At 54.9% G+C, this 26,293-nt stretch overlaps 1 protein-coding gene across 1 annotated transcript; it reads left to right on the forward strand.

The window, feature by feature from the left end:
• The first annotated feature begins 4,424 nt into the window (after positions 1-4,424).
• On the forward strand, positions 4,425-23,711 carry TEX29 (testis expressed 29). The gene is made up of 5 exons (XM_008684966.2): positions 4,425-6,167; positions 11,653-11,763; positions 21,674-21,743; positions 22,430-22,593; positions 23,375-23,711. The coding sequence occupies exons 1-5, from the start codon at positions 6,110-6,112 to the stop codon at positions 23,413-23,415; spliced, it is 444 nt and encodes a 147-aa protein (XP_008683188.1). The 5' UTR covers positions 4,425-6,109; the 3' UTR covers positions 23,416-23,711.
• The last annotated feature ends 2,582 nt before the right edge of the window (positions 23,712-26,293 follow it).

Below are 26,293 nucleotides of genomic sequence, written 5' to 3' on the forward strand. Positions count from 1 at the left end.
GGGGGGGGGGGGGGGGGTGGAGTCTGTTCTGTAGAAGACGTGTTGTGTCTTGAAAACCGAACAGCAGCAGTACAGGCTTCCCAGAGGCACCCGTGTGGCACCAGGTGGGACTTGGGCCTTGCGATCTGTGGGGTCAAGCAACCCCATAGCTGCATGGGGATCTTTTGACGCCGTGGAACTGGGCGGCTCTGGGACTCCTTGGCTTTCTGCTTGTCGGTGGTTCGTGTCCAGGTTGGGGCTGAGCGCTCGGCCTGCGCGTCTCTGCTGGCGGACGGTTGCTGGAGCCGGGCCCTCCTGGCTGCTGCCCCACAGGTGTGCGCGTGGGTCAGCATCCGCCTGCCCTCGTGTGGCCTTTCAGGTAGAACGCCGAGCTTCCTGCACTTTGCATTTTGTCTCCTAGCGCTAGGACTAGAAAAGAGAGCCTTTTCTGGGGAAGTCCTGTTTTACAGTGGTTTGGGTGATGCAGAAAACCTTGCTGTAGAAAACACTTGGGAGTGTGCCGAAGTTTGCGGTCTCGAACTCAGGGACAGCCTTCACCCCTGGTCTCTCCGCCTCTCTGTGACGGGCCATGTTGCCAGCCGCCTCCAGGACGGGTCTCCTAAACCTGCCTTAACTTGACTGAAGCCCTGAGTGGGGACGTGTGTTCTCCCCCATCCCCGCTCCAATGGGACCGTTGGGATGCTTGCACAGCACGCTCCCTTCTCTTCCCGCAGATCCAGTATTTCACCAAGCTTTTTAGGGTGCAGAGTCTGAGAGCTGTTCCGTCTACAAACCTGCCCCGTTGTAAATGGACCACTCACGTTTCCCTGACCTTCCCAGGGGCTGCGGGTTGGCGGTGGTGGGGGGAAGGGACCCCGTTTCTCCCAAGGGCTCAGGGATGATACTCCTGCGTTTCTGCGTGATGTCGGCATGTGGCGGCAGAGACTGTCCTTTGTGCTCACGTGTGCGCCAGGCCCTGGGACAGTGGGCATGCCTCCGGGTTTGTGTGCACTTCCCGCTGCCCCCGCTCTGGGTCCCTGGGACGTGTGGCATCCCTGCTGACAGTTGTGGGGCCCTGTCACGTAAATGCCAGACTGTCCTGGCCTTGACTACTCGTGCTACATCGTTGTAATCATTAAACTGACTCTGCTTACGTTACGACGTCACTTTATCTTCTGTGATGCGGTGGGTTTTTTGTGCATGTTACCTCGACACTTTCTTCTGACTTAAATTTCCAAAAGTTCTGGTGTAAATTTTTGATGTTGGGAAAATCACGTTTGCCTTTAAAATCTAGGGTTTGGGAATATCTGAAGATAGATCAGATTAGAAACAGAAAGGTTGTAGGGAAGGAGGAGAAGGAACAGCTGGCCCGGGAGGCACAGCCCCTTTGTGGTCTGTAGGTACGACGAGGGAAAGCGTCTTTCAGGATTTCTGTGGGTCCTTCTAGGACGGATGTGACACCAGCAAGTTGCTCCTGGGCTTGAGCGCGAGCCTCGTCCTTCCCTGCGGCCGCCCCGCCCCGGTTTGGGCTGGAACTGTGTGCTCCTTCCCTCTCAGAGCTCCCGCCCTCGGCTGAGGAGCCCAGCGGTCACTTGGGTCTAAGGAAACTTCGTCAGCTGACTTGGTGACCGCTCTTTTGTCCTCTTTCTCTGAGATTTTAGGGAGACCAGTGATGCACGTGGGTCCTGCAGAGAGACCAGTCTTGCTCGGTGCTGGTGTGCCCTGCATCTGCGTGCTGGCTGGCATTTGCCATGGTCCCGTACTGTTCCCGTGACCCTCCAGAGGGAAGGCCACCCCCGCAGCCACGAACCTGGCCTGCCACAGCCGGGAGCGGCAGCTGGGAGCCTGGCCATGTGCCCTGGACACGGGGTGGTGGGCTGTCTCTGGAACGGGGCCGCAGGATGGGGCGACGTAGCTGCTGCCCAGAGTGTCTGAGTGCCCAGCTCTGCGCACAGCTGTGCCAGCCACCCGGCCGCCAGGAGCCCCAGTGCAGCTGGTGTCCAGAGTTGGGAGCATTTCCGTTTGTTGCAGCTGGAATGAGCCCTTCAGGAAGTCCCTTGTGTTGATCTGCGTTGATCCACCAGGCCTCTCTCGTTCAACTGTTTGTCTTATGGGGGAGGAGCAGTTTAGACGTTCGTATTTTTCAGGCTAGTCCGCACAGTCGTACCTGCTCGTGGGGGAGATGCACGTTAGGTGGGGAGCATGTGTCCCTTCTCCTGCTTCCATGAGAGTGATGGCCAGGGTGACGGGTCTCGCGTTTCCCTCCGTTCTTTCAAGCAAATGCAAACGCGTGTCTGAGCAATTTCACTCCCCACAGATGAGGGCACACTGACCGTGTTCTTGTGTGACTGGCCTTTTTCCTAAATCCCTGTGGGAAACCTAATGGGCCGCCGTGCCACATCAGAACAAATTCACGGTGGATCGGAGACCTGGATAGGAAAATGGAACTGGAAACGGTGAGAATACAGTTTTTACCACATTCATCTTGCCGTGCAGGGGCGTGTGGGCTGCCCCGTCTGGCAGCTGCACGCATAGCCCGCTGATGGGATGCGCCAGTTCGTTTCAGTGACCTCTCAGGGGGCGTTTGGGAGGGGCAGTGAATGTCCTTTGGTGTGCAGGCAAGCGAGTGTTAAAGTGATAGCATTAATTTCTGGAAACATTGTGTCTTAATTTTGATAAAATTTGCCAGATTCCTAGAAGGCATTTTAGAAATGACATTCTTGGTGATCTTGTGCTTCTAGTTTTTCAAAAAAGGGAGTCGAAGTCAGAATGCCATCCACAGCCTTTTCTTCGTTGCCGGTGTGTTTGCGTCCGTGCCGTGGAGTCCCCGGGGATTATACGGCTCAGGAAGGGGCTGTGGCAGCATACACCCACCAGCCCGATGCACTCTTCATAAAGCAAGTGGAACGGGTCTCAGTGACGCTCCCCCCCNNAGTACCTTGGGGCCTAGGGTGCTCGGCCAGGCCGGGTTGGGCAGGCGGCCTTCCTCTCCAGCAGCTGGGTGCTGCTGGCAGGTGTCTGGCCCAGCCCCAGGTGGAGGAAACAGGTGCTCTGGCTGTGATCCGGACCCCGGCTGGTGCTCCCAGAGCCCAGAGTGTCCGTGTGTGGTGTCTGGGGGGTGATGGGTATCCAGCAGGCTGGCGGGCTCTTGCGCGGTTCTGTGGGGGACTGTGTCTGTTTCATGTCCTGTAGCCACGGGGAGGACTTCCAGCTGGCCTCGCTGTCTCCTCGGCTCCGTGCCGTTACTCGTGAGACACACCGTTTGCTGTGCGCCTGAGGCTTTTTTGTACGGGGAACGTGGTGCTTGTGTAAGGAGAATACATGGTCATGGTCCCCCAGGGCTGCTTCCTGTTCCTGGCACCATGGCCCCTGAAAGGCAGGGCTCGTCGTTGTGTTGGCGCGCGGTCGGGGAGGCCAGGGGCCCCAGCTTCTGGTCCTTCAGTTACCAGGGAAGCCCTGGTTTCCTTTTGTAAACACAGCAGATCGTATCCTTTGGCTTTTACGCGGGGTCTTACAAAGCTGTAATTCTGCAGTTTCCCCTTTGCCTACCAACCTCTTTCGTTCCCCTGGGCGGATAGACCTCTTGGGAGACTTGTCCGTTTCCTCCCCGGTGGGCTTCTGCCTCCGCTCCCTGCCCGTGCCCACAAGTGATGCAGGCCCCCACAGACAGGCCTGTGAGCTTACGGATTCCACCACCCCCGGCTGTATGCCTCCTTAGGTCGGGTGGCCTCTTCCCTTCCAGAAGCTAGGTCAGTGGTATCCCATTATGGCGTTAGTGAAGGGTCAGTAGTTGAAATTCTCGGAGGTTGTAATGGGTCCTGGTGGTACTTTTCCTATTTCAGAAAACCCATGACAACACCTCCATTTCCGCCTGGGAAGGCCTCACAGTTGACAACAGCACAGGTCTCCACTAAAATGAAGTGTGTTCAGCGTGGTCGCTAGTCCTCACGTGGGAACGGGACTCGGGGCTAACAGACTAACTCTGGCCACTCTGGCTGCTCCCTTGGCCGAGCCTCTGCGCGGCATGGCAGTGGCGTAGGTCCTGGCCACAGAGGGGAAGCAAGGCAAAGGTCCGGCCGCTCTAGGAGCCAGGTGCCGACACTGCTGCTCCGTGGACGAGGCCTGAGACCGTGTAAGTGGTGGAGGCCGGGCGCCAAAGACCACATGTCCTGTGCTTCTAGCGCTATGCATGTGGAACGCGGCGGACTGCGCCGGCAGGAGGTGGCGTGTGGGCAATGGGGGCAGGGGTGTGTCACTGCTCGTGGGTGCGGGGTGTCTTCCTGGACTGATGGAGACGTTTTGCAATGGGCGTGATGGCTGCAGGCTCTGCGAGAGCCCCCACGCCACTGAATGGTGCACTTTACGTGGGTGAAGCATATGGCCCGTGAATTGCATGCAGTGGGCGCCAGGCTAGCGTGTGGGGCCATCAGAAGCCCTCTGGATGTGGGCGCTGCCCAGTAGCGGGCACCAGCGACACATCGGGCCCTGTGTCATCACCCTAGTGTTAGAGACAAGGAAATCCTTTCCCCAAGAGGCTTGGTCCTATGTCTGATGATGAGAGGGACCGAAGCCCACTCCCTTGTGGCATGAGCCATGGGAGGGAGGGGCACCGCCAGATCTGCGGGCTCACCACCAGACCCCTCTCCAGGCTGCTCTTGCTGGGGGCCCGTCTCCCACCCACCCCACTGTGGGCTGCCCTGGCTGCCCTTGTGCCCCTCTCCGCTGCACCCTCTCCACCACTCTGGCCTGGTTATCACAGTTTGCCTTCCCCCACGTGTCCCTCGGTCCTTGATACTCCCAGGCCCCCGCTCTTGGGGCTGCAATGACAGAGGTCCCACCACAAGCCTACCCTGACTCCCTCCCCACCAAGGTGCTGCTTGCTGCCCTGGGCTCAGCCTCTGGAGCAGCGCAGCTCCTTAACCCTGCGTGCTGGCCGTTCATGGCCTCCACAACCCTCCTGCTGTGTCCTGTGGCCTCCTTTCCACCTGCAATCTGCTGGCACCCAGCCCTCCCCCGTGGGTCCCTGCTTCTTGCTGTATGGCCCAGATGTGGGAGAGAGACAGTCACATGACACCTGGGCCTCCTCACTGCTCCCATACCCTTCTCTAGGCTGGGCCCAGGCCTCCCTCCTCTCCCTCTTTTCTGGAGCTCCCGCCCCCCAGGCCTGCCTCATGCATGTCTGGTGGCCCCAGCACACTACTTCTCCAAGGCACACGGATGGCTTTCCAGCCCACCGGCTGCTTGTCACGCCCCTGGGAACTTAGCACTGGCCAGACAGGTCCCCTCGATCCTCAGGTCTCCCAAGTGTGCAGCCTCTTGGTTTCTCCGATTGGCTGGGCCTGGCTGACCCCAGGGCCTTTGCACTTGCTGCTGCTTCAGGCTTGCATGCCTTCTCTCACTTCCTCCCCACACTGCTTAGATGCTGCCTAAGACTGAGGCCACCAGCTTACCCTGCGTAAGTGGAGAATCAGTCCCTACTCATGCTCTGCTTTTCGCCTGCAGCACGGGCCTGACCGGATGTGGTCTGTCTCCTTCTGTGGGGATACACGTCCCTGTGGGCGGGGGGTTTGTCTGTTTTGCTCACCGTTGCATCCCAGCAAACATGGACACCCCAAGGACAGCCCAGGATTGAGAGCAAGATGCGAAGCTAGGCCTGGGTGTCGTGCCGGCAAGGGTCTTGGGTGGGGGGTTCACAGCCCAATACCTTGTACTTGGGGCCCTTCCACTACTCCTTGGCCCTGTGAGCAGCCCGACCATCCTCTAGCTGCCAGCGTCGCTGCCCTGCCCCCTCTATGTGATGTCATGGGGCTGTGTGACATCACAGCAGACAGGGCGGGCCTGCCACTGGCTCCACACTCCACTGGTGGGAGCAGTGGAGGGAGGAGGTGCCAGTTTCTTGTTTGATCCAAAGTTGTCCACTTGGAAGTGTAATAGGACCACGCGGCTGAGGGGGCTCGGCTGGGGACATGGTTGTCAGGTGAGACCCCGGTCCGCACTGCCTGGCCCCTCTGTCCCTGGCACCGACCACGGCTGCGAGCCCCTCACGCCCGCCGTGAGGTCCCATCTGTGCTAACCCGTTCTCTCCCCCAGGTTCCCTTGAACCCCCCTCGTCTGTCCTTCGACTGCTACAATGAGATACGCACCAGAATTCAAAAAATCCCCCTCGCACCTCCTGAAGAAATTTGCAGGTAACGGGGAAGGACCACCCTGGGCGCCCATTCCACCCCACGGTGATGGCAGTTAGTCCCCAGGCTGAGAGCGGGAAAGGGGGGCAGAGGGATGCAGGAAGATGCCGTGACGCCTTCGTTTTCCTCAAGTGTGCCTTAGAGACGCCTGAGCCGGAGGTGTTCGGCATCTGAATCACGTCCAGCTGGCTTACGGGGCCCACGGGTCAAAGATGTGTCCCTGTGACATGCCAAACGGACGCTTCCATCTCAGGGTGTTTCTTGCAAGAATGACTTTCTCTTGAGGAGAACACGTTTCTCAGCAGGAAAGCCCACCTCTCCCAACCCGGGTGCCCCGGGGTCTGCGGTCAGACACTCGGACTGGGCACGGGGAACCAGGGCAGTGGCTCCCGTGAGGCTGGCCGTCTGAGTGCGTGCACTCACCGTGTGCAGCCACAAACAACCACACGGGGGGGGGGAGGGGGGCACCGTTCCCATCGTGCATACTTGCGTGTGACTCGACTTTCCTTCTCAAGGGAGCTTGTCTGCATGCCTTTTGTGATGAGACATAAGAAAATGGAAGGAAAAGAAATTTGGTTTTTTTTTTCCTTTATTTGGCTTGGAGCCTGGACTGACTGGGGAGGATTCTGGGCTGGCCAAGCTTCCATGAGACACAGTTTTCCTGTCGCTCGGCAGGAATCCACTGAGGACGGAGCCGGGGCTCACTTGCTGTGGACGCCCTTCTTGGGGCCGGTCTGTGTGGCTCCATCCCACAGGGCAGCTGGGACAGAGGTCAGTGGGTCTGGCTCGAGGCCCCAAGCCAGGCTGTGGGGGGCCCACTGGAGGGGCTGTGGTTTCTCATGCGCAAGGCCCAGGGCAGAGGAGACAGGTGGCCTGCACCTGGGGGCTCTGAACGGGCAGCAGAGAGGGCCGGCCTGGAGTTGCCCCCTCGAGTGTCCTGGGAGAAGCACCTCCTTGGGGGCAGTGTGTTCTCAGGGCCTAGGAGTGGACAGCCTTTCTTGCCTCTACTTCAGGGCTGTGAGACCGGTGCCCACCGCCTTCTCCGGGTGTGGGCTGGAGCAGGTTGGCCACTCAGGTGTACCAAGCAAAGCCAGGGTCCCACCTGTGCTAACCTGCTTGGGGCAGGAGGTCATCTTCCTTGTCCTCACTGACCCACAGGAGGGGCCTGCTCTCCTGGCTCACAGTGACCCACCTGCATTTTGACCATAAACCACTCTTCTTCCGGTCTGCAGTGGGGGTGAATGGAAGCACGTGATAGTACGTCTCTGTCACCCTCTGTAGATGTCGATGTGGCTCTTCCATGCTTTTACTCTGACACTTGTTGCTGAACTGTTAGATGATAGCTGGTTTTGTCAGCACCTGCCGGCAGCCTTCCTGGAGCCAGGTGTGGTGCTTTTGTTGTTGCAGGCTGCCTCTGCCACTGTGGCCTGGGCAGGTGGAGGGGGAAGGCGGGTGGAGGGGGAGGGCAGGTGTGGGGGGAAGGCAGGTGGAGGGGGAAGGAGAATATGGGGGCTGGGCAGGTGGGGGGAGGGGAGGTGGAGGGTGGGCAGGTGGGGAGGGAGGGCAGGTGGAGGGGCTGGGCAAGTGTGGGAGGTGGGCAGTGGAGGGGGAAGGAGGGTATGGGGGCTGGGCAGGTGGAGGGGCTGGGCAGGTGTGGGAGGTGGGCAGGTAGAGGAAGGTCATTAGAGGCGGTCTGGATGCTGGTGGACCAGAGCTCAGAGTAGAGCCCAGGTCAGCCTGCTGTGCCCATTGATTCAGACCTTCCTCCCTACCCTGGCTGGGGCTCCCCCTCCATCCTCCAGGATGCAGCCTTGGGAGGGCGTGGCCTGACCCTCCTTTACAAACTTCCAAGGGTGCTGTGAAGCCCCGAGGACCCCCCCCCACACACACACCCACAGAAGTGCTGCCGGCCTGGTGTGCCTGTTCTCAGGTGCACGGCTTTAGCTCCCTTATGTCTGGGCTGTCCTCCTGCCTGTTGCTGCAGGCTCCTGGCCGGTGGCAGGGATGGTGTGGCTCATGTGGTACCACTGAGGGCTTGCACAGCCTCGGGGCCCCAGCCTCAGACTGGATGTACAGGATGAGGGAACAAGTGAGGGTTGTAGGGATGGCAGGCGGCCTCCTAAAGAGGGCCTGGCCTGGGAGGGGGGCAGGGAGCTGGCAGTCTTCACCTCTGCCTGCCATACCCCAGCTTGCCGTACCTGGCAGGTGCTCACCAGGCGAGTGTGGGGAGACAGAGGGGTTCACCCAGCACTAGGGGCTGCTGGGGCACATCTCAAGGCCACCTAGCAAACCAGGGTGCAGGCCCTGGGGCTCAGTTCCACGCCATTCACACGGTGTCCTCTTGAGGGCGGAGGGGGAGCCAGTAGGTTCCCCAACCCCCGAATGGGCGTCCTGTGAGTTAACACCTTTACCGTGTGTGTTCTGCGCTCCAGGCAGTCTGCCTGCCCTGAGGGTCAAAGACCCGCCCTGGGGTCTCGTGGCGGAGAGGTGGCCAGGGTGCCTTCTTGCCTGGCACGGAACGCCAACCGTCATAAAACAGCAGCAGCTACCCTCGGGCCATCCCAGACTCTAGGCAGTAGGCTGTTTCCAAGGCTTTATGGCATTTTCTCCATCCAGAGCCCCACTGTGGAGAGCCTGTCCTGTCCCCGTTGCAGAGAAGGCTGGGCTCCGCCGGTCACGTCCGCAGCGGGGGAGGAGACGAGCACAGGGACCTGGCTGTGTGGCCTGTGCCCTTAGCCCTTGTGGATCGATTACATATCCTCTAAAACCGGCATCCTTTTCCTTGCGAGGCCCCATGATGTTGAAAATAGTTCCCGTGACAGTGCCGTGTAAACTGCAAAGTGCCTTCCAAGTGCCGTTTGTATTATTCCTGTGGAGCGGCCGGAAGGAGAACATGGGACTCAACAGCAGGGCTGTCTGCCATCCTCTCCTACAGCCACTGTCCCTCCTCTGACCCCTCCTGCCTTCTCCTCCCTGCACACGGTTGGCTGGGCCCTTTCCAGATCCCAGCTTCGAAGGTGACGATGAACCGCGGTGTTGGCGGCAGTACGTATTCTGTGACCCCTCCCCGCCTGGCCTCCTGCCGCAGCCCTCCGTCCTTGTCCCCACCTCTCTAGTCCTAGGAGGCCTGGTGTCCTTGGTTCTGGGGCGTTCCATGGTGGCTGATGACCTGTGGAGGGATGTTTGGGCCCGAGGGCAGGTGTCCCCAGCTGGAAAATGGGCCGTGTCTGCTGGGTCCCCAGGTTCTCCCTTTTGTCTGAATCTCGCGTGTCCACGGGCAAGCGCGCGTGCGTGAGAGGACGGGAGGCACAGATGTGGGAGGAAAGCCCGGTCAGCGTACCTCCCTGGCGGTGACCCGAGGCGAAGGGGCCTCCTGCATAGTGAGCATGCTCGTGGGGTGTGTGCGTAGACATTTTGTCTCCATCTGTTTCTCCAGAGTGGCAGGTGCACAGTTGGCCTGGCCCCTTTTCGTCGGCTGCCTCTCTCACCTGGGCCCTGCCCTTCCCTGGATGTCATGAGCCGCTTGGGGCTAGCCCAGCTGTGACGTGGTTGACGGGGGTGGGGGGAGCTGAGTGCTGACGAGACAGGTGCACGCGGGGGTGCCGCACTCACTGAGGTGGCTGGGCCCTGCCCCCGGAAATGCCAGCCCCCTCGTGGCATCCCCCATCCCTGGGTCAGGTGTTGGGTACCGTCCCCAGCCAGCAGCATGTGGTGGGGGCAGCTGAGGGTGCCACTCCAGGTGACCGCTGGTCACACGACAGGTTGTCCTTTGATGCTTTCGATGGTCAGTCTGGGGCTCCGGCTGGTCTTCAGTGAAGCCTCACTGCCCTGCCCCCTGCCCTGCAATGAGCCAAGGGAGCCTCAGCTTGTGCCCGTCTCTCGGGGGCTGTGGAGCTGGACGGAGGGGTCACGCCGGAGATGGAGAAGTGGATGTGGTTCTTCTGCGGGCAACTTTCCAGAAGCGCATCAAGACCTCTGGGGAGGTCCAGGCAGATAAAACAGTCCCGGGGAGGAGGCGGGGTGGGCATGGAGATGTCAGATGTGCCGGGAGACTGACCTTCTGCACAGGTGCTCTGGGGACCAGCAGCCCTTCCAGACTCTTCCGTGAAAGCAGCCAGAGTGGGAAATCACATACCCGCATGTTCTCAGTGGGGAGAGATGCTGAAGCGAACAATCATTATGAACAAAATTACACCTCGACAGATTGTTTTCTGCCCGTGCTGTTTGCCGAAGTCATCCTCTGCCGTCACGGAGCGCCTTGGAGAAGAACCCCTGGTCCCCCGGCTCCATGAAGACAGTGGGGTGATGGGGACCCCAGTTCTCCCAGTCAGCTGTGTGGTCTTGGGTCTCCTGGAACTTTCTGGACAAAGCGGAGGGGGCTGAGTGCGCCTGTGTTTGCCACCACGCTGTCATCCTGTGCGGCCCTCGTTCTCAATTGTGTGGGAGTTACCTGCGGGCACGGTGGTGGCCGTGCTCCCCATGTCGCCACCGTGAGGGCCTGGGCGGGCTCCCTGCAGCCCAGACCCCATCTGAGGTGAAGCTGGGCACCGCTGGCATGCCCTTAAACGGATGGCACACCTTGCAGGGCGACTGACCGCTTGGGGACACTGGGCAGCAGGGGAGGCCGGCCCTACCTGCCCAGCTCGCCGGGCTCTGGGAGACGGTAGTGATGCAGGAGGGGGACCACGGGCTTCTCCGTCCCCCAGCCCCGCCCAGCCAGGTGCTGCTCTGTCCGCAGTGGCATTCCGGCCGCACATCTCGGGAAGGAGCGGGAGGGACAGTGGATTTGTCCGGAGCCCTCGTGTCTGAAGGACTGATTGGTGCTAGGAAAAGGATTGGGTGCCCTGGAGCCCACCACCTCCCCTTCCCCTCGTGCCAGGAGAGCCCAGCAGGGTTTGGGGCAGACGCTGTTCCTGCCACTGAGAGGACTCACGTGTCCTCAAAGCTGGAAGTGCATCAGTAGCGGGGCCGAGCGGTGCTGGGCTGGGTCACCCGCTGTCTGCGGCCCTGGGCCCATGGTCCGCGCACTGGCTTGCTTGCTTTTGGTTAAACCGACATTTTACATTCTGTCCTTTGGAATAAACTTTTCAGTTCTGAAATAATCTTCAGCCTGAGTTGATAATTTTGATTCACCGTGTGCTTCCCTGTGAATTAATCACATGTTATGCCCTGCAGCCCCGATATCTGTTTGTATCAGATCTTTGTCCTCTGTTTTCTCTGCGGGGCACAGATCCTGGTGCAGGCTCTGCTGAGATGTGCCATCTCCTTAATCATTAGAGGACCCCGCATCACTCTCTGTAATTAACTCAACACCAGTTTGTTCAGAAATCTAATTCAGATCTTTGAAGTGAGATTCGTATGATGCATAATTGAAAACATCACAAATCCCGCAGCGCCCCCTCCTAGGCCCCCTCCCAGGCCCACGGGCGTGGCGCTCCTGGCGCAGCTGTGTTCTCAGTGATGACGGCGCTGTGTGTCTGCTTTGCAGTGTGCGACATTCCTCTCTATGACATCTGTGACTACAACGTCACCAGGGACCGCTGCAAGGAGCTTGGGTGCTGCTTTTACAAAGGCGTATGCTACGAGAAAGCAGTCCCCAGTAAGTATCCGCGTCCGTGTCCCCCGCCCCCTGCAGAGCAACCACGGAGGCCTCCCTGGCTGGACTGGCCTCCGCTGTTCCCTAGGTCTGAACTCTGGTGCCTTAGCAGGAACAGCCAGCTTTGGGGTTGGTGAATGGGGTGACAGCCCCTGAGGAAGCTCACTCCTGGATGGAGTTGACCTGATACTAAGAAGCATCCTGGGAAGACCCTGGGCATGTGGGGTTGCAGAAGCAACTGGTTCCGGGCGGGGCTAGCTGCCCGCTGTTCTCAAGGTCAGACCCCACGGGGCTTCTCCGCAGCCCTGTCACAGTCAGCATAAAACCAGTCCGCACTGAGGGTACCCTGACCCCGTGAGTCCGGGCTGCGCCTGGGGCTTCCGGGCCAGCAGGGAGTCCTGTGAGGGGGAGGCTTTGGGAGCAGAGAGAGGCCGGCGCCCTCGGAATAGGGCTGCCTCCCGCTGGTGCTGAGGGGGGCCGCGATGGAGACAGGACTCCTAGTTGGGTGGGAGAGCTGGTGCAGGGCAGGATACAAGCTGGGATGCCCTGTGGGAAGGGATCTTCTAGTTATGCGTCTGGGGGTTTGCTCACACTTTAGGGCTCTGGGCTTCTGGGCCTCTAGAATTTTCTAAATTAGGGTTTCCAAACCCTCCCAAAATTCACTTGATGATTGATGTGTTTTCTTGCCCTGTTTGTGGCCCTTTTAGAAATGAGGGTGCTTGGCTCTAGGAGTGTTTGGAGAAGAAGGAAGGAGTGTGTGCGGTGGGGCGGCCTACACAAGATCTGGCCAGAGAGAAGGAGGGTGCCCCACAGACAGAAGCTGGCCGCGGGCCACGGACGCTCAGCAGCTCCCAGGCTGTGGGAGAACATGTCCCGAGCCCTCCCTGTCCCAGGCCACTCTCCTCTGTCCTCACCTCCCCAGTGGATAAAGGCACACGTGTGCCGGGAGACTGGAAAGGTTTCTTGTTCTCTCCTCTGAGCCCCAGGGAGGCTGAGCCCTTGGAGGTGAGACGCAGAGTGACCCCTCATTCCCGGACATGGGAAGGCCTAGGAAGTCAGAAACATTCGTGACTCATAACTGTTCCCAAGGAGTGACCCACGGGGCTGCCTGATCCCACAGACCCAAAACCCTAAGCCAGCTCCTTGTTCGAGAAGGAAGTGACATTTGCACAAAAGGATAGAAGAATCTAAAGCACCGGCAGGACCCTGGTTCACCGAGGGGAGCATCTGTATTGCTTTATGGTGAAGATTTGGCACTTAGGGCAAAAGAGGAGGAAGTTTGCCTGCTCAGAAGCAGGTGAAATCAGAGGCCACAAGAAACGCCATTAATAGCTGAGAAGATTATCTGATGACAATTCCTCATCCAGATCTTGAGTCAGAAGACTTGGGACCAGACTCTCCCTACGTGTCTCTGCCTCTGGGAGATGCAAGCAACCCTGGGATCCCACACCTTTCCCTGTACCTGGAGATAGAAACAACTGGAACTTACCTCTTTTTTGGTTATTTTTATTGGGATAAAATTCTCATACCATAAAATTTACCCCTTTAAAGTATACAATTCAGGGGTTTTTAGTATATTCACAAAGTTGTGCAACCATCACCACTGTCACTTCCGGAACATTTGTATGAGCCCCGAAGAAGTCCTGCGCTCGTCAACTGGACGGTCCCCGTTCCCTCCCCCCGGCCCCAGGCGACCGCTGATCTGTCCCTGCGGGTTTACCTGTTCGACATTTCACATTAACGGAGTCAGATAATATGTGGCCTTGTGTGTCCGGCTGCTTGCACATGTTTTCAAAATTCACGCATGTGGTAGTAGGTGTCAGCGTCCCGCTCCCGTTTACAGCTGAGTAACACGCCCTTGTGTGGATAGACCACAGTTTGTGTATCCATATATTCGCTGATGGGAACGTGGGTCGTTCCCACTTGTTAGCTACCAGGAACATGTGTGTATAAGTGTTTGCATGAACATATGCTTTCTCTTCTCTCGGGTATTTACCCAGAAGTGGACTTGCTGGATCATACAGTAACTGTACTTACAATGTTTAAAGAACTGCCGAACTATTTTCCACCGTAGCTGCACTGTCTGACAGCCTCGACTTTAGTACCTGAATTCCAATTTCCCCGTCTCGTCACCAACACCAGTTGTCTGTCTCTTTGATGAGAGCCGTCGTGATGGCTGTGAAGTGGTGTCTCACTGGTTGGATTGTATTTCTCTGATGAGTAATCGTGTTGAGCGTCTTTGCGTGTGCATTTGGCCATTCGTATGTCATCTCTGAAGAAGTCTGTTCACATACCTTGCCTGAGTTAATTGTCTTTTTATTCTGGAATTGTGAGAGCTCCGTATGTATTCTGGAGAGTAGACCCCTACCAGATATGTGATTTGCAGCTACTTTCTCCCGATCTGTTGGTCATCTTTTCACTTTCTTGATAGTGTCTCTTCGAAGCACAACAGTTTTTTGTGTTGATGACGCCGTGTTTATCTATTTGTTCTGCTTGCTTGTGTATTTGTGTCATAGCTAAGAAACCATCGATAATCCAAGGTCACGAAGATTTACGTCTCTCATTTTCTAAGAGTTTTATGGTTTTAGCTTATACATTTATGTCTCCAGTCCATTTTGACTTAATTATTTTTTTCACGGTGTGAGGCAGGGATCCGATTTCATTCTTTTGCATCTAGATGTTCAGGTGTTCTAGCATCATTTGTTTAAAAGACTGTGCTTTCTCCATGGAATTGCTTCGGCATCCTTGTCTGAAAGAAATTGCCCGTAAATGTGAGGGTTTATTTCTGGGCTCTCCGTCTTATTCCACTAAGCCAGTACGACACCACTGTGATTACTATAGCTTTGGAATAAATGTTGAACTTGAAGAGCAGGAGTCTTCCAATTCTGTTCTTTTTCAGGATTGTTGCGGTTACTGTGGGTTCTTTGCATTTCCATGTTAATTTAGGATCAGCTTGTCAATTTCTGAAAAAAAATGCCATCTGATATTTTGATAGGGATTGTGTTGAATCTGTAGATAAATTGAGGGTGGCGTATTGCCATCTGAATAATGTTAAGTATTCTGACCCATGAACAAGGCATGTCTTTCCATTTATTTAGATCTTTAAGTTCTCTCAACAATATTTTGTAGTTTCCAGTGTACCAATGCTGCATTTCTTTTGTTAAATTTATTCCTAAGTATTTTATTCTCTCCTGATGTTATTGTAAATGGAGATAGCGCCTTAATTTGATTCTCAGATTGTGTATAGAATCCTTGTGTATAGACACAAGAGAATTGAAAGTTCGCTAGAACATAGAAACACAATTGAATTTTTTATTGTGATCTTATATCCTGCCACCTTCTTGGGCTCATGTATTAGTTCTACTCATTTCTAGTTGATTACTTAGGATTTTCTAGATACGAGAGATATCATCTGCTAATAGAGATCATTTTACTTCTTTCTTTCCAATATAGTTGGTTTTATTTCATTTTCTTGCTTACTTTCTAGCTAGAAACTCTAGTGCGTGATGAACAAAATCAGTGAGAATGGCATCCTTATCCGGTTGCTGATCTTAGGGGGATGTTTCCAGTGTTTCATCAATAAGTATGCTGGTAGCTATGGGTTTTACCGAAGGTCAGGTTGAGTAAGTTCCCTTCTGTTCCTAGTTTCTTGAGTATTTTTATTATGAAGGGACGTTGGATTTTATCAGATTCTTACTCAAGTGGATTTGCGTTACTGTCTGGTATCCTATCCTTTCATCCTGAAGGACTCCCTCTTAGTATTTCTGTAAGGCAGGTCTGCTAGTGATGAATTCTCTCAGTTTCTGTTGGGAATGTCTTAATTTGTCCTGCATTTTTGGAAGCTAGAGTTGCAGTATATGAAATTCCTGACTGGCAGTCTTTTTCTGTCAGTACTCTGAGTATTTCATCATCTTGCCTTCTGGCCTCCATGGTTTCTGATGAGGAATCTGCTGTGAATCCTTAGGTTTCTTTATATATATCATGTTGCTTCTCTTCTGCTGTTTTCAAGACTCTCTGTCTTTTGACTGTTTATTATTTTCTAGGGGTGGATCTCTTTGAGTTTATCTGAATCATCAAATTCAGGAAGTTTTTGCCATTTCTTCAGATATTCTTCTCCTTTCTCTCCACTCCCTCTGGGACTCCCATTGTGGATATTGGACCACTCCATGGTACCCCACAGGTCTCTGAGGCTCTGTTAACTTTTCTTGATTCTATTTTCTGTTGCTCAGACAGTCTTAACTGATTTATCTTCAAGTTTACAGATTCTTTCTTTTGCCTGCTCAGATCTGTTGAACTCCTCTAGTGATATTTTCATTTCTGTACACTCTCAACTCCAGAATTTCTATTTTGTTCTTTAAAAAAATAATTTGTGTCTGTATTAGTACTCTCTATTTGGTGAGATATAATTCTCCTACTTTACTTCTTCTGACATGGTTTCCTTTATTTATTTTTTATTTTATTTTATTTTTTACCATATTTAAAGTAGCTAATTTAAAATCTTTGCCTAGTGAACCAACATCTTGTCATCCTCGGGGACAGTTTCTGTCTTGTGTATGTGTGTGTCCATAATTTCTTGTTTCTTTGCATATCTAATATTTTTTTATTGAAAACTAGACGTTTAAAAATATGTGGCAACTCTGAAAATCATATTCTCCTGCCTCCCCTAAGTTTTTGTTAGCATTGTTTAATGACCTTTCTGAACTAATTCTGTGAAGTCTGTATTGTTTGTGGTGTGTGGTCGTTGAAGACTCGGCTTGGTTAGTCTACTGGTCAGCTAATGACTGGAAAATCTGCTTAGATTCTTGAAAACAAAAAGTCTCAGTCTTCGTGTAGGGGCTCTCTCTGTGTGTTGAGGCACACCTTCAACAGTCAGCCAGCTAGTTTCCAACTGTGCCTTAATCTTTATGTCATGCTTACACAGCCTCAAGGTCAGCCAGAAGGAGAGTTCAGGGCCTTCTCAGCTATTTCCTAAGTATGTGCACAGCCTTGGGCATGACCCTTGCCTTCCAGATCCCAAGGAATACGTCACAGCTTTTCAGACCTCCCTACAGACAGATAATTCTCCAGATTTTCCTTTTAAACTTTTTGGTCGACCTATTATCTACCCCTAACTGCTATCAGTCATTTTATCCATCATGATTTTCAACAATTGCCTTTGATTGTTTTCAACAAATACCTGGGAAGAAGCTGTTCACACTAAATTATTAGCTCCAGGTCAGGTCAAATAAAGACATCCTTGCAAGTGGGATCTTCTAGTGAAGTACTGGATGGATCAAATAATGGCAGTTCTTTGGGACTGGGACTTTGAAGGAGCTCCAACCCTCCTCTGCCCCCTTCAGTGATGCTAGGCTGCTAGTTGTCACCATGATTGTAGGCCGTTGGTTCAAGACTACCATGGAATTGGAGGTGAGCACAAGTGGGAATAGGACAAGTTAAACGTCCACAGTTCACTATTCTTACTGACATTCATCTGTGCGTCTGCAAACTTTTGATCGGTTAATTTTCAGAGTTCTGAAAAAGTTTATTCTGATAAATGTTGCCAGTGTTCTCATTGGTTTCATGGAGGAGGTATGGGGGGGCTCTTTTTCTGCCCCCCCCTTTTTCTCTGATGTCACACTGAAAACTGCTTCTGGACTTTAGTGAACCTCAGGCCTGGTTGCACACAACTGGGTGGTAAGAGCTGCAGTGAGACACAGCACTTTGTCTTTAAAGGAGTTTATTGTCCTCCACGTGTCTCATTGTAAACCCACAACCTTTAGCCAGAACCCTACCTGAGAGATCCTTTGGAGCCCCAGGTCGTCCAGTGTGGAACGGCCTATCATCGAGCAGCTTGTTCTCTGGGGTCCGTGGCAGATATTCCTGAGTTGAGATCATGGCACTGGGTGGTGGTTTGGCCATAATTTGCTGCTTTTTGCACTTGTCATCTTTTTTCATTTTGTGGCATCGGTGGTTTGGCACACACATCTCACTGTTGGAGGGCAATGGGCGAGGACATCAGGGAGCTTTGCATCTTGGCTCCAGTGTCCTAAGCACTTATGTATCTTCGTTTTTTTGAGGTATTAACCATTTGGGGCTTCTAAGAGCAGGAAACATTCACATCCAAAGGGCATTTGCATTTGTTCTTTCAGTTTTCCACATATGAAAGTTGCTAAGTCAGGTCTCACATGTGGTCATAGTCTTTGGCTGTCACCCTGGTTTCCTCGTGTCCCAGTGAAACGGCCCCAGCAGCATACGGTGGTGAGATGGAGGCAGATCGTGGCTAGCAAGGGCACACAGATGCAAGCTGCTGCCACTTCTTTTCCCATCTCTCCCTGCCCTGAATGTCTTCTCATGAGAATCTAATGCAAGAGTTAGCCACTTGGTGCATGTTAGTATGTAACCCAAACCTAACATGCGCTAACATTACCTCATACCTGTAACTCATTTGAAGGATGAGCCTTATTCTTATAGCACCTCACCTATTACTGTCTGCAAGGAACCCAGAAAAGAACACAAACTCTCAAGAATTTTTTTTGTCTGGGAAGAGGGCTCACTGTTCTACAAGTAGGTATGTCATTTTTGCATGGAGGCAAGAAAGAGTTAATCTTCTTTGCATCCTTTCAGTTTTAATAAATGAGTTGTGTGGGCTAGGCTTTTTCTTGACTTCTGACTTCTTTCAAGCTTGAGAGGTTGGGCCATCTGTGGGAAGAGTCTGGGCAGTGAGCCCTACATTTGGTTTCTCACTGTGCCCTCAAATTATTTTTCATTTCCTTGACATCTTTCTCATTCAAGACGGCAAGGGAACCTTTGTGCTGTGTCAGTTGTAGTATTCAGTGACAGGGTATTATGAGTTCTTTGTGCAAATAATTCCATGTTATGAAAACCTTTCACCAACTTCTTAAATTGGCTGGTTTGAAGTGCACATTGTGTTATGGCATAATCTGTATTATTAAGAATATGAACTTGGGGAATTAGCATTAGATCTTTGAGAAAGAATTGGGAATTCAAAGAGAATGACTTGCCTTCATTCTTTAGTCTTGATTTAGGGCACACTATTTAACATGTCACTTCTTCTAGGTGTTTGAGTTCTGTTTCTTCATGGGACTCGCGGAGATGATTTCAAAACTTTTAACTGTACTTGGGGGCGAAATTACCCAGAGATACCCTAATGAAAATCGTGTTTTCTTCAGTTGCTGCTATTTCTCGGTGACCGATCATAATATATGGTCTAGGGTAAACCATGTCTATTGTTGATAGCAGACCATGTGCTGGCCGGATCCTTGCACAGAGGGTCAGAGAGACTCCGTCTCTGCCTCCAGGAACTTGTGACACCAAAGACTGGAAATACTTACATGTGTAAAGATGCGGAAGATACACTGACCGTCGGATATTCCAATATTGTCCATGTGTGTGTCTCTTTCATGGCTTCACCCACATAAATTCTGAATTTACTCCGTGAACCAGGACACAAAATCACACTAAGGAACATACACTTCCTGGAATTCAAGAATTTGAGGGCTCCCTTCTTGTCCCTTAAAAGCTCCTGGTTTGATCATTCCCATTCAGTTCATTCAGTGTCCTTTAAAGTGGACTTTCTCTGTGCCAGGCCCTTGCCACACCCTTGTATTAGTTACTTACGCCATATAACAGACTACCCAGAAATTAGTGGCCTAAAGCAACAGCTTAGAGGCTTAGCTGGGTGGTGCGGGCTTGGCGACTCATGAGGTGGCAGGCAACCGGGGGCTGAACCGGGGCTGGAGGGCCTGCTCTGAGATGGCTCGCTTTGCTGGCAAGTGGTACTAAGGGTTAACAGGAAGTCCTTTTCTGTGCCGGGAGACCTGTTTGCCTGTCCTTACCATGTGGTGCTGGCCCCTTCCCAGAGCGGGGATCCCGAGAAAGCCGGGTGGAAGCCACAGTGACTCTTTGACCTAGCCCTGGCAGTTCCACCCTGGCCAGTGCTCTTGGTTCAGAGGTCAGCCCTATGCAATGTGGAAGCGTCTACATTCGGGTGTGAATACCAGGACGTGAGCGTCCTTGCAGGCCATCCTGGCGGCTGGTTATTACAGCCCTAGAGATGAGAAGGTGAACCGAGGTGAACACATTTCCGCAGGAAACGCATCACTGAAAGAAATAAGCCAGTTGATTAGAACAGAGCCTTCGACAGCAGCTTGCGGATTGGTTCATTGCTGTGGTGTGCTGGCCACCCCACAGGCCGGTCCCACCGCCCCCTCCATCCTCTCCATGATGGACTCTTGACCATGGAGTGCCCACTTCCTGAGCTCATAACCGTGGGGGAAAGTGAGCATTTGGGTTTTGCCATCGCTGAGCTATTCGGCTTCAGCTCCCTTCAGTTTCTGGACTTCAGCCCCCATGTAAAGGATCCCGGAGGCCCTGTCCACTCTCAGAGACCCTCTGGGTTTGTCCAGAGAATGCAGTTCCCGTTGGAATCACCCTCCCGTGCCCGCAAGGCAGCTTTCTGCAGTACTGCTTACCATCTGTTGTGGGTTGAATTGCGTCCCCCCCGGTGCCAGCGATATGTTAAAGGCCAAACCTCGGGTACCTGTGAATGTGACCTTTGCAGATGTGATTAGTTAAGATGAGGTCACCCTGGAGTAGCGTGGGTCCTTACTTTCCAATATGACTGGTGTCCTTCTACGAGGAGACAGAGATGCCTGGAGCATGCCCAGAGGAGAGCGCCACGTGGAGACAGTGCCATAGAGGGAAGCTGCCACATGCAGATAAGACAGCCGGGTGATGTGTCTACCAACCAAGGGCACGGAGCGCCGGGACCAGCAGGAGCCGGCCAGGAAGGAAGGAGCCCCCGGAGCCTTCTGAGGGACACGGTCATGGGCGTCTGTCCGCACAGCTGTGAGACCGTAGCTTTCTGCCGTTTGAAGCCACCCGCAGGGGTACTTTGTTGTATCAGCCTCAGCACACGAAGGAGCCTCCCGGGGACGTGGCATCGAATAATGTCATTGCCGGTTAAGGATGGGTGAAAACGGTTTAGGGAGGATGTAAGAGAATAGAAGCAAACCCTGTCGCCCTGGGTGGGGGTTTGCAAAGAAGCCCGCCTCTGCCCTTTGAAAGAGTGAAGAGCAGTGAGAGACGAGGCATGACGACCGTAACACGTAGGGACCACTGTGCACAAACTGCATGCCGGGCGCTGTGTCAAGAGCTCTCCTGCATCCCGTCTTCCAACTCCTCGCCTCCGCCTGATGGGGAGGGTGTTGGTCATAGGGCTTCCACTGAGCGCGCGCATGGGGGCTGCCTGGCCACTGGGGCCCCGGGACACAGCCCCTTGCTCTGCCTGAGCCCTGAGCCCAGGAGCCATGCACCCCAAACGTCAGTCCCAGCCTGGACGGGAGACGCTCCTGTGATGGAGGGCCCCCATGGGAAGGCTGGGCCGCTCCCACTCCTGCTTCCCGGGGTGGAAAGGGGCCCAGAACTTTCCCGCAGCCGAAGCAGGGAATAGGGGCTGCCCCCCAAGAGTCACCGTGAAGGCCCAGGTCCTTCTGTTGGGGCAAGTCTAGAGAAGACGTGCAGTGTGGGGACAGTGGAAACCCCTCGTTAATACAGAGACGCTCAGCCAGTGGAATGTGTCCGTCGCCAAGAAGGGTTCTCCTCCTATTCGGTCTTGGGACAACTCACCCAAATGCTGAGGAGCTGTTTCTGGGGAGTGGGGGCAGGGGGCCCAGCTCATGGGCAGCAAAGGGGTTTTCTAGAGGAGAGACGAGGGCGCTGTCTGCACCACTGTCCCCACAGGCAGCCCCCGGCCGTCCTCTGCGTGGCCCACATAGAGCCCCATGTATCGTGAGGGCTTAGCGCCCTCGGCACTGTCCCCGGGGGAGGGGTGGAGGAGAGGCCGTGGGCAGCGGGGGCAGGGCACCACCTGACCGGGCGGGGGGACTGACTTGTAACAGGAGCTGTTTTCCAGTCTACGTGCAGGTGTTCTCTGCCTTGATCGTGATCATTGCCGGGGCCTTCATCATCACCATCATTTACAGGTCAGTTCCTCTGCTTAGCGCACCTGCGGATGGTGCGGGGTGCAGGGTGGTAAGGAGAGGGGGCTGTTGCTGGCCGGAGGGGCCCGGCGGCTCCCCCAGAGCTCCTGATGACGCCCCCCGGCAGTTAAGGAGCACCGATGCGGTCTGCGTCCTGCTCACCCCCGTCCGTCCACGAGTGGGGCATGCGGCTCCCTGCCCGGTGTGCTGCAGGGTGCTCTGTGCTGTGAGTCACAGTGTAGACGTGCTCCAGACACGAATCTCCCCACTCGTTTTGGTGATGAGGACACAAGGCCACGGCAGCTGGCGGCTGCCCACGGTCAGAGCCTGGATTCATCGTTGCCGCTCAGGGCCGAGGTGCCCCCGCCACAAGTCCCCTTACGTCACAGGTAGAAGCCACAGAGACTATTCAAGTCACTTTGTCCAGCGGCAAAGAAAACCACTTCCCTGCTCTGAGTCGTGCCGGGTGACATCTTGAGTGGCCAGTCTGCACACTCACCCCGTCCCTGCCCTGTTCTCGCCCTCGGGCATCTGGATGCCATGCCCGACCGCGTGTGTGGAGCGTGTATCGGAAGCTGAAGTGGGCGTGACTACGGCCAACATGAGTCCCCCTGTTCTAGGGAGGTGTCCTGGGGGAGGACTGGACGGCCCGTTGAGTTGTCCACCTTCAATTTCTCTCTTCCCATCAGGGTCGTTCAAGAGAACAGGAGAGAAAAGGAAGTGCCCACGGACGTACCTCTGTCTCCCAAGTCCAGTGAGAAAGTGGAAACGGCCCCACCCGGTGAGGAAGTGGCCGCCAAGCCCACGAGTACGGAGCCGTTGAGCAAGAGTGAGAGCATCAGGGAGGAGGACGGTAAGACAGCGGGTGGTCCCGGCACAGGGCAAGCTTTGCTCCTCCAGAGACCCCGTCTGGGACAGGCATGCCCCGTGGTTGGCAGGGCAGGCAGGTGCGCGGGCGGCCGCGGGGCTGGGCGAGTCAGCACCCGCAGACCGGATCGGGTGCTTCCTGGCGGTGGTGCGGGAACCCGGTTGCCATGGTGACGGCCCAGCAGTCTGGTTGTCATGGCCGCAAGGGTGTGAGCAACCGCTTCGGACCCGGCGACATCTCTGCTTTTGTGTATTTGTTAACTGTCTCAGGAGGGAAGGGCTTTGGCAGTTGCTTGTCACTTTCACAGGTGAGCACCTGTGCAGGTTAGAGAAGGGAGCGCCCTAACCCTCACCTCTCCCTCAGGCGGTGTCTGTGCGGACGTGCTCTCGGGCCTCTTGTTCCCTGTTAGTCACGAGGACTCAGTTTCACCAGAGCAACTGGGGAGAGGAGGGGCAGGGAGAAGAGGCCTACGCAGACATCTTGTAGGGTCTGGACACTTGTCCCTGCCGAGCTGTCTGAGCCACGGTACTTTCCCACAGGGCAGGACGTGCACCCCCTTCTCGGGGGCTTGCAGCAGAGTGAGGCCACGAGAAGTGGCGACACTTCTCCTTCGGTGACAGGGAGCCAGGGCAGACAGACCGTTGACCAAACTTGTCTTTGACTAGATCATTGCCACGTAGATGTGTTCGCAGAGCTGATGACATGTCCTTGGGGTCACTGAACATTCCATGCAGAAAGCCCACTCTTTGTTTGATCTTCAATCCAGCCTCCCTGACGATCATGGAAGAGCAAGAGACCGAGGACTGAGGGCACGGCAAAGCCGAAGTAAAGATCGGCAGACGCGCCCCCGAAGGGCCCAGCCGGCGAGCCGCCGTGCGTGTGCGACGGAAAGAGCACAATGAGAAAACAGTAAAGGTATTTTCAGTGCTTCATGTGCGCGTGGTCGAGTCAATGCAGCCCTTCTATCTTCGGACAGACCCGCCTGTGGGTGTGAGGACGCTAACGAGGAGCTCCCCGCGGCCAGCCGCACCGCCCGTGACCGCTGCTGGAGTCTGGCGAAGCCACCTTGCCGGCTCGAGGCCCAGGCTGCACCTGCACGGGGCGGGCTTGTTGCTCCGACTCGTGGGGGCTCGGGGCCTGCCCCGCATGGAGCCGTGCGAGGAGAGGCACGGCATCTGCTCCCGGGAGGCCCAGGCCACCTGCCGCAGCTTCCTCACGGAACACACAAGAGGTTGCAGGGCAGCCACACACACTAACTGGGGGGATGCAGCCCAGGGAGCCCCTTGGTCTTGGAGAATGTCTGCCTTCTACCTTGAAAACTTGTGTTCTCCAGAGCAGCTGTGGCTCATGCATCCATACGTCACAGGCTTAAAATATACGCATGTGGGCGTACATGTGTGTGCATGTGTGCGTGCACGTATATATGGATGTGCACGTATGTATGTGTGCACGTGCATACACGTGTATGTGTGAGCGTGTGCACATGACCCACACGTGTATGTGTGCATGTGTGTATGTATGTGTGTGCATGTATGTGTGTACACACGTGTATGCATGCATATATGGACGTGTGCACGCGTGTACAAGTGTACACACATACACGTGGGCGTGCACATGCACACGTGCACACATCGGTACATGTGCATGTATGTGTGCATACACGTGTGGATGTACATATATGGATGTGCGTGTGTACATATGTGTGCGCGTGTACGTGTGTGTAGGCACATATACGTGTATACATATAAACAATCCAGTTGATCAGACGTACTGTGCCTAAAGGGGTGACCGCTCAACACTGATGGTCAGGGCAGCAGGTCAAGCCCAGTGGGCAAGTGGGCAGGCCTGGCATTGCTGGCTCCGGGGGTCCCGAGGGCGGCTCTCCTGGTTGCTGCTCTAAGGGCTTCCTTGTTAGACCTGCCAGTGGGTCGACGTTCATCCACTCCAGGCAGCCTCAGAGTTGTTTGGGGACCGGGGGGAGGAGGAGCCGTGCCCCCAGGAAGAGCTCGTTATGGCTTCCATGGGACGGGAGCAAATCCGTACACCATGAACAGAAGGGGCAGGAGCCACACGGGCCATTTTGCATTGTTTTGAAAAAGTAAAACAGATGAAATGAAGCAAAATAGTACATTCTGTGTAACCCGATGTATTCAAAACGTTATCCTCTTAACACACGGTCAGGATAGAAACACAAGTAACAAGATGCTTCCTATGCCCTTTTATGAATTTCTGTGTGTTTTACACTTTGAGAGCGTCTCGGGCCAGACTGGCCCTGTTTCCAAGGCCCAGTGTGGTCAGGGGCTGCGTGTTGGACCATGCGGCTCTGGAGGCAGGCAAGGGGCTGGGGAATCCAGGGGCAGCCCACCCCGCCTTGCTCACAGTCCGGGGCAGTCACGGGTGCAGCGGGCAGCCAGGAGACTCGCCGCGTGGCACTGGGGCGGCCCAGCCCCTTCTCTGATGGACACCCTCCTGCCTGGTGCCCCTCCTCCCCTTTGTGGAGTGGCCAGTTTAACCCACACCTGGGTTGGGAAGGAGCATCAGCCAGTCGAAACTGAGAAGGATAGACTCCGTTTGTGGGACTCTATGGCTGCCTACATTCTTACCTCCTCCTTAAAAAATTCTATTACAGAAGACGTGAAAAATCCAGAAAGGAAGATAGAAATATGTTGCCTGTGTCCTCACGACAGTGAGTGACCACAGTTAGTACTTGACCGCACACCCTGTTCACTCCTTCTCTGACGCACAGTATGGTGAGGCCAGCCCGTCCCTCAGGACAGTGGGAGACACTGGTCTTTAGTCCCATAATGGTTCATTTTAGGTGTCGACCTGGCTGGGCCACAGGGTGCTCAGATATTTACCGGAGCGTAATTCTGGGTGTGTCTGGGAAGGTGTTTCTGGATGAGATTAACATTTGAGTCAAGCAGACTGAGTAAAGCAGGAGGCTCTCCCTAGTGTCTTGGGCCTCATCAGAACAACAAGGCTGGTCGTCCTGTGAGTAAGAGGGAATTCTTCCTGCCTGAGTGCTTTTGAACTGAGACATTGGCTTTTTTCTGCCTTTGACCCAAACTGAAAGATGGGTTCAGCCTGCCGGACCTCAGACTGGCACTCACAGCCTCTCCGCCAGCTTGCTGATGGCACGTCTGGAGTCTGGGGACCTGTCAGCCTCTGTGATTGCTTGAGCCAATTCTTCAGAATCAGTCGATCTCCCACGGGCTGTGTTTCTCTGGAGAACCCCGGCCAGTGCGCTCTAGTGTAATGAAGAAGTCGGCCCTAGCCCAAGGACAGGTCTGGTCTTAGTCGCTGGTGCCTGGGAGCTGACCTCTGTCCCTTGGTGTTTCTTGAGGGCTACACGTGGCTGTGTGGTTGAGGGCGGGCCCCCAGCTGAGGCTAACCAGATGGCTCGGGGTGGAGTCGGCTGCAGCAGACGCTGACCGTGGGACCTCAGCCCACCCTCTTGGAGGGAAGAGGGCTGGAGATCGCATTCGACCGCACGGGCAATAAGTCAGTCGTGTCTGTATAATGAAGCCCCGCTCGACGCGGGACCCTGGGCTGGGCTGAGCGCCCCTGGGTGCTGGCCCACCTGGAGTGTTGGGAGGGTGGTGCATCCTGAGGGACCCTCCACCTCATCCTGTGCTTCTCCTCCTTTGGCTGCTTCTGATTTGCACACTTTTGTTATAATAAAACT

The sequence above is a fragment of the Ursus maritimus genome, unplaced genomic scaffold (assembly GCF_017311325.1).
Source record: "Ursus maritimus isolate PB19 unplaced genomic scaffold, ASM1731132v1 scaffold_10, whole genome shotgun sequence".
NCBI classification, from domain to species: domain Eukaryota; kingdom Metazoa; phylum Chordata; class Mammalia; order Carnivora; family Ursidae; genus Ursus; species Ursus maritimus.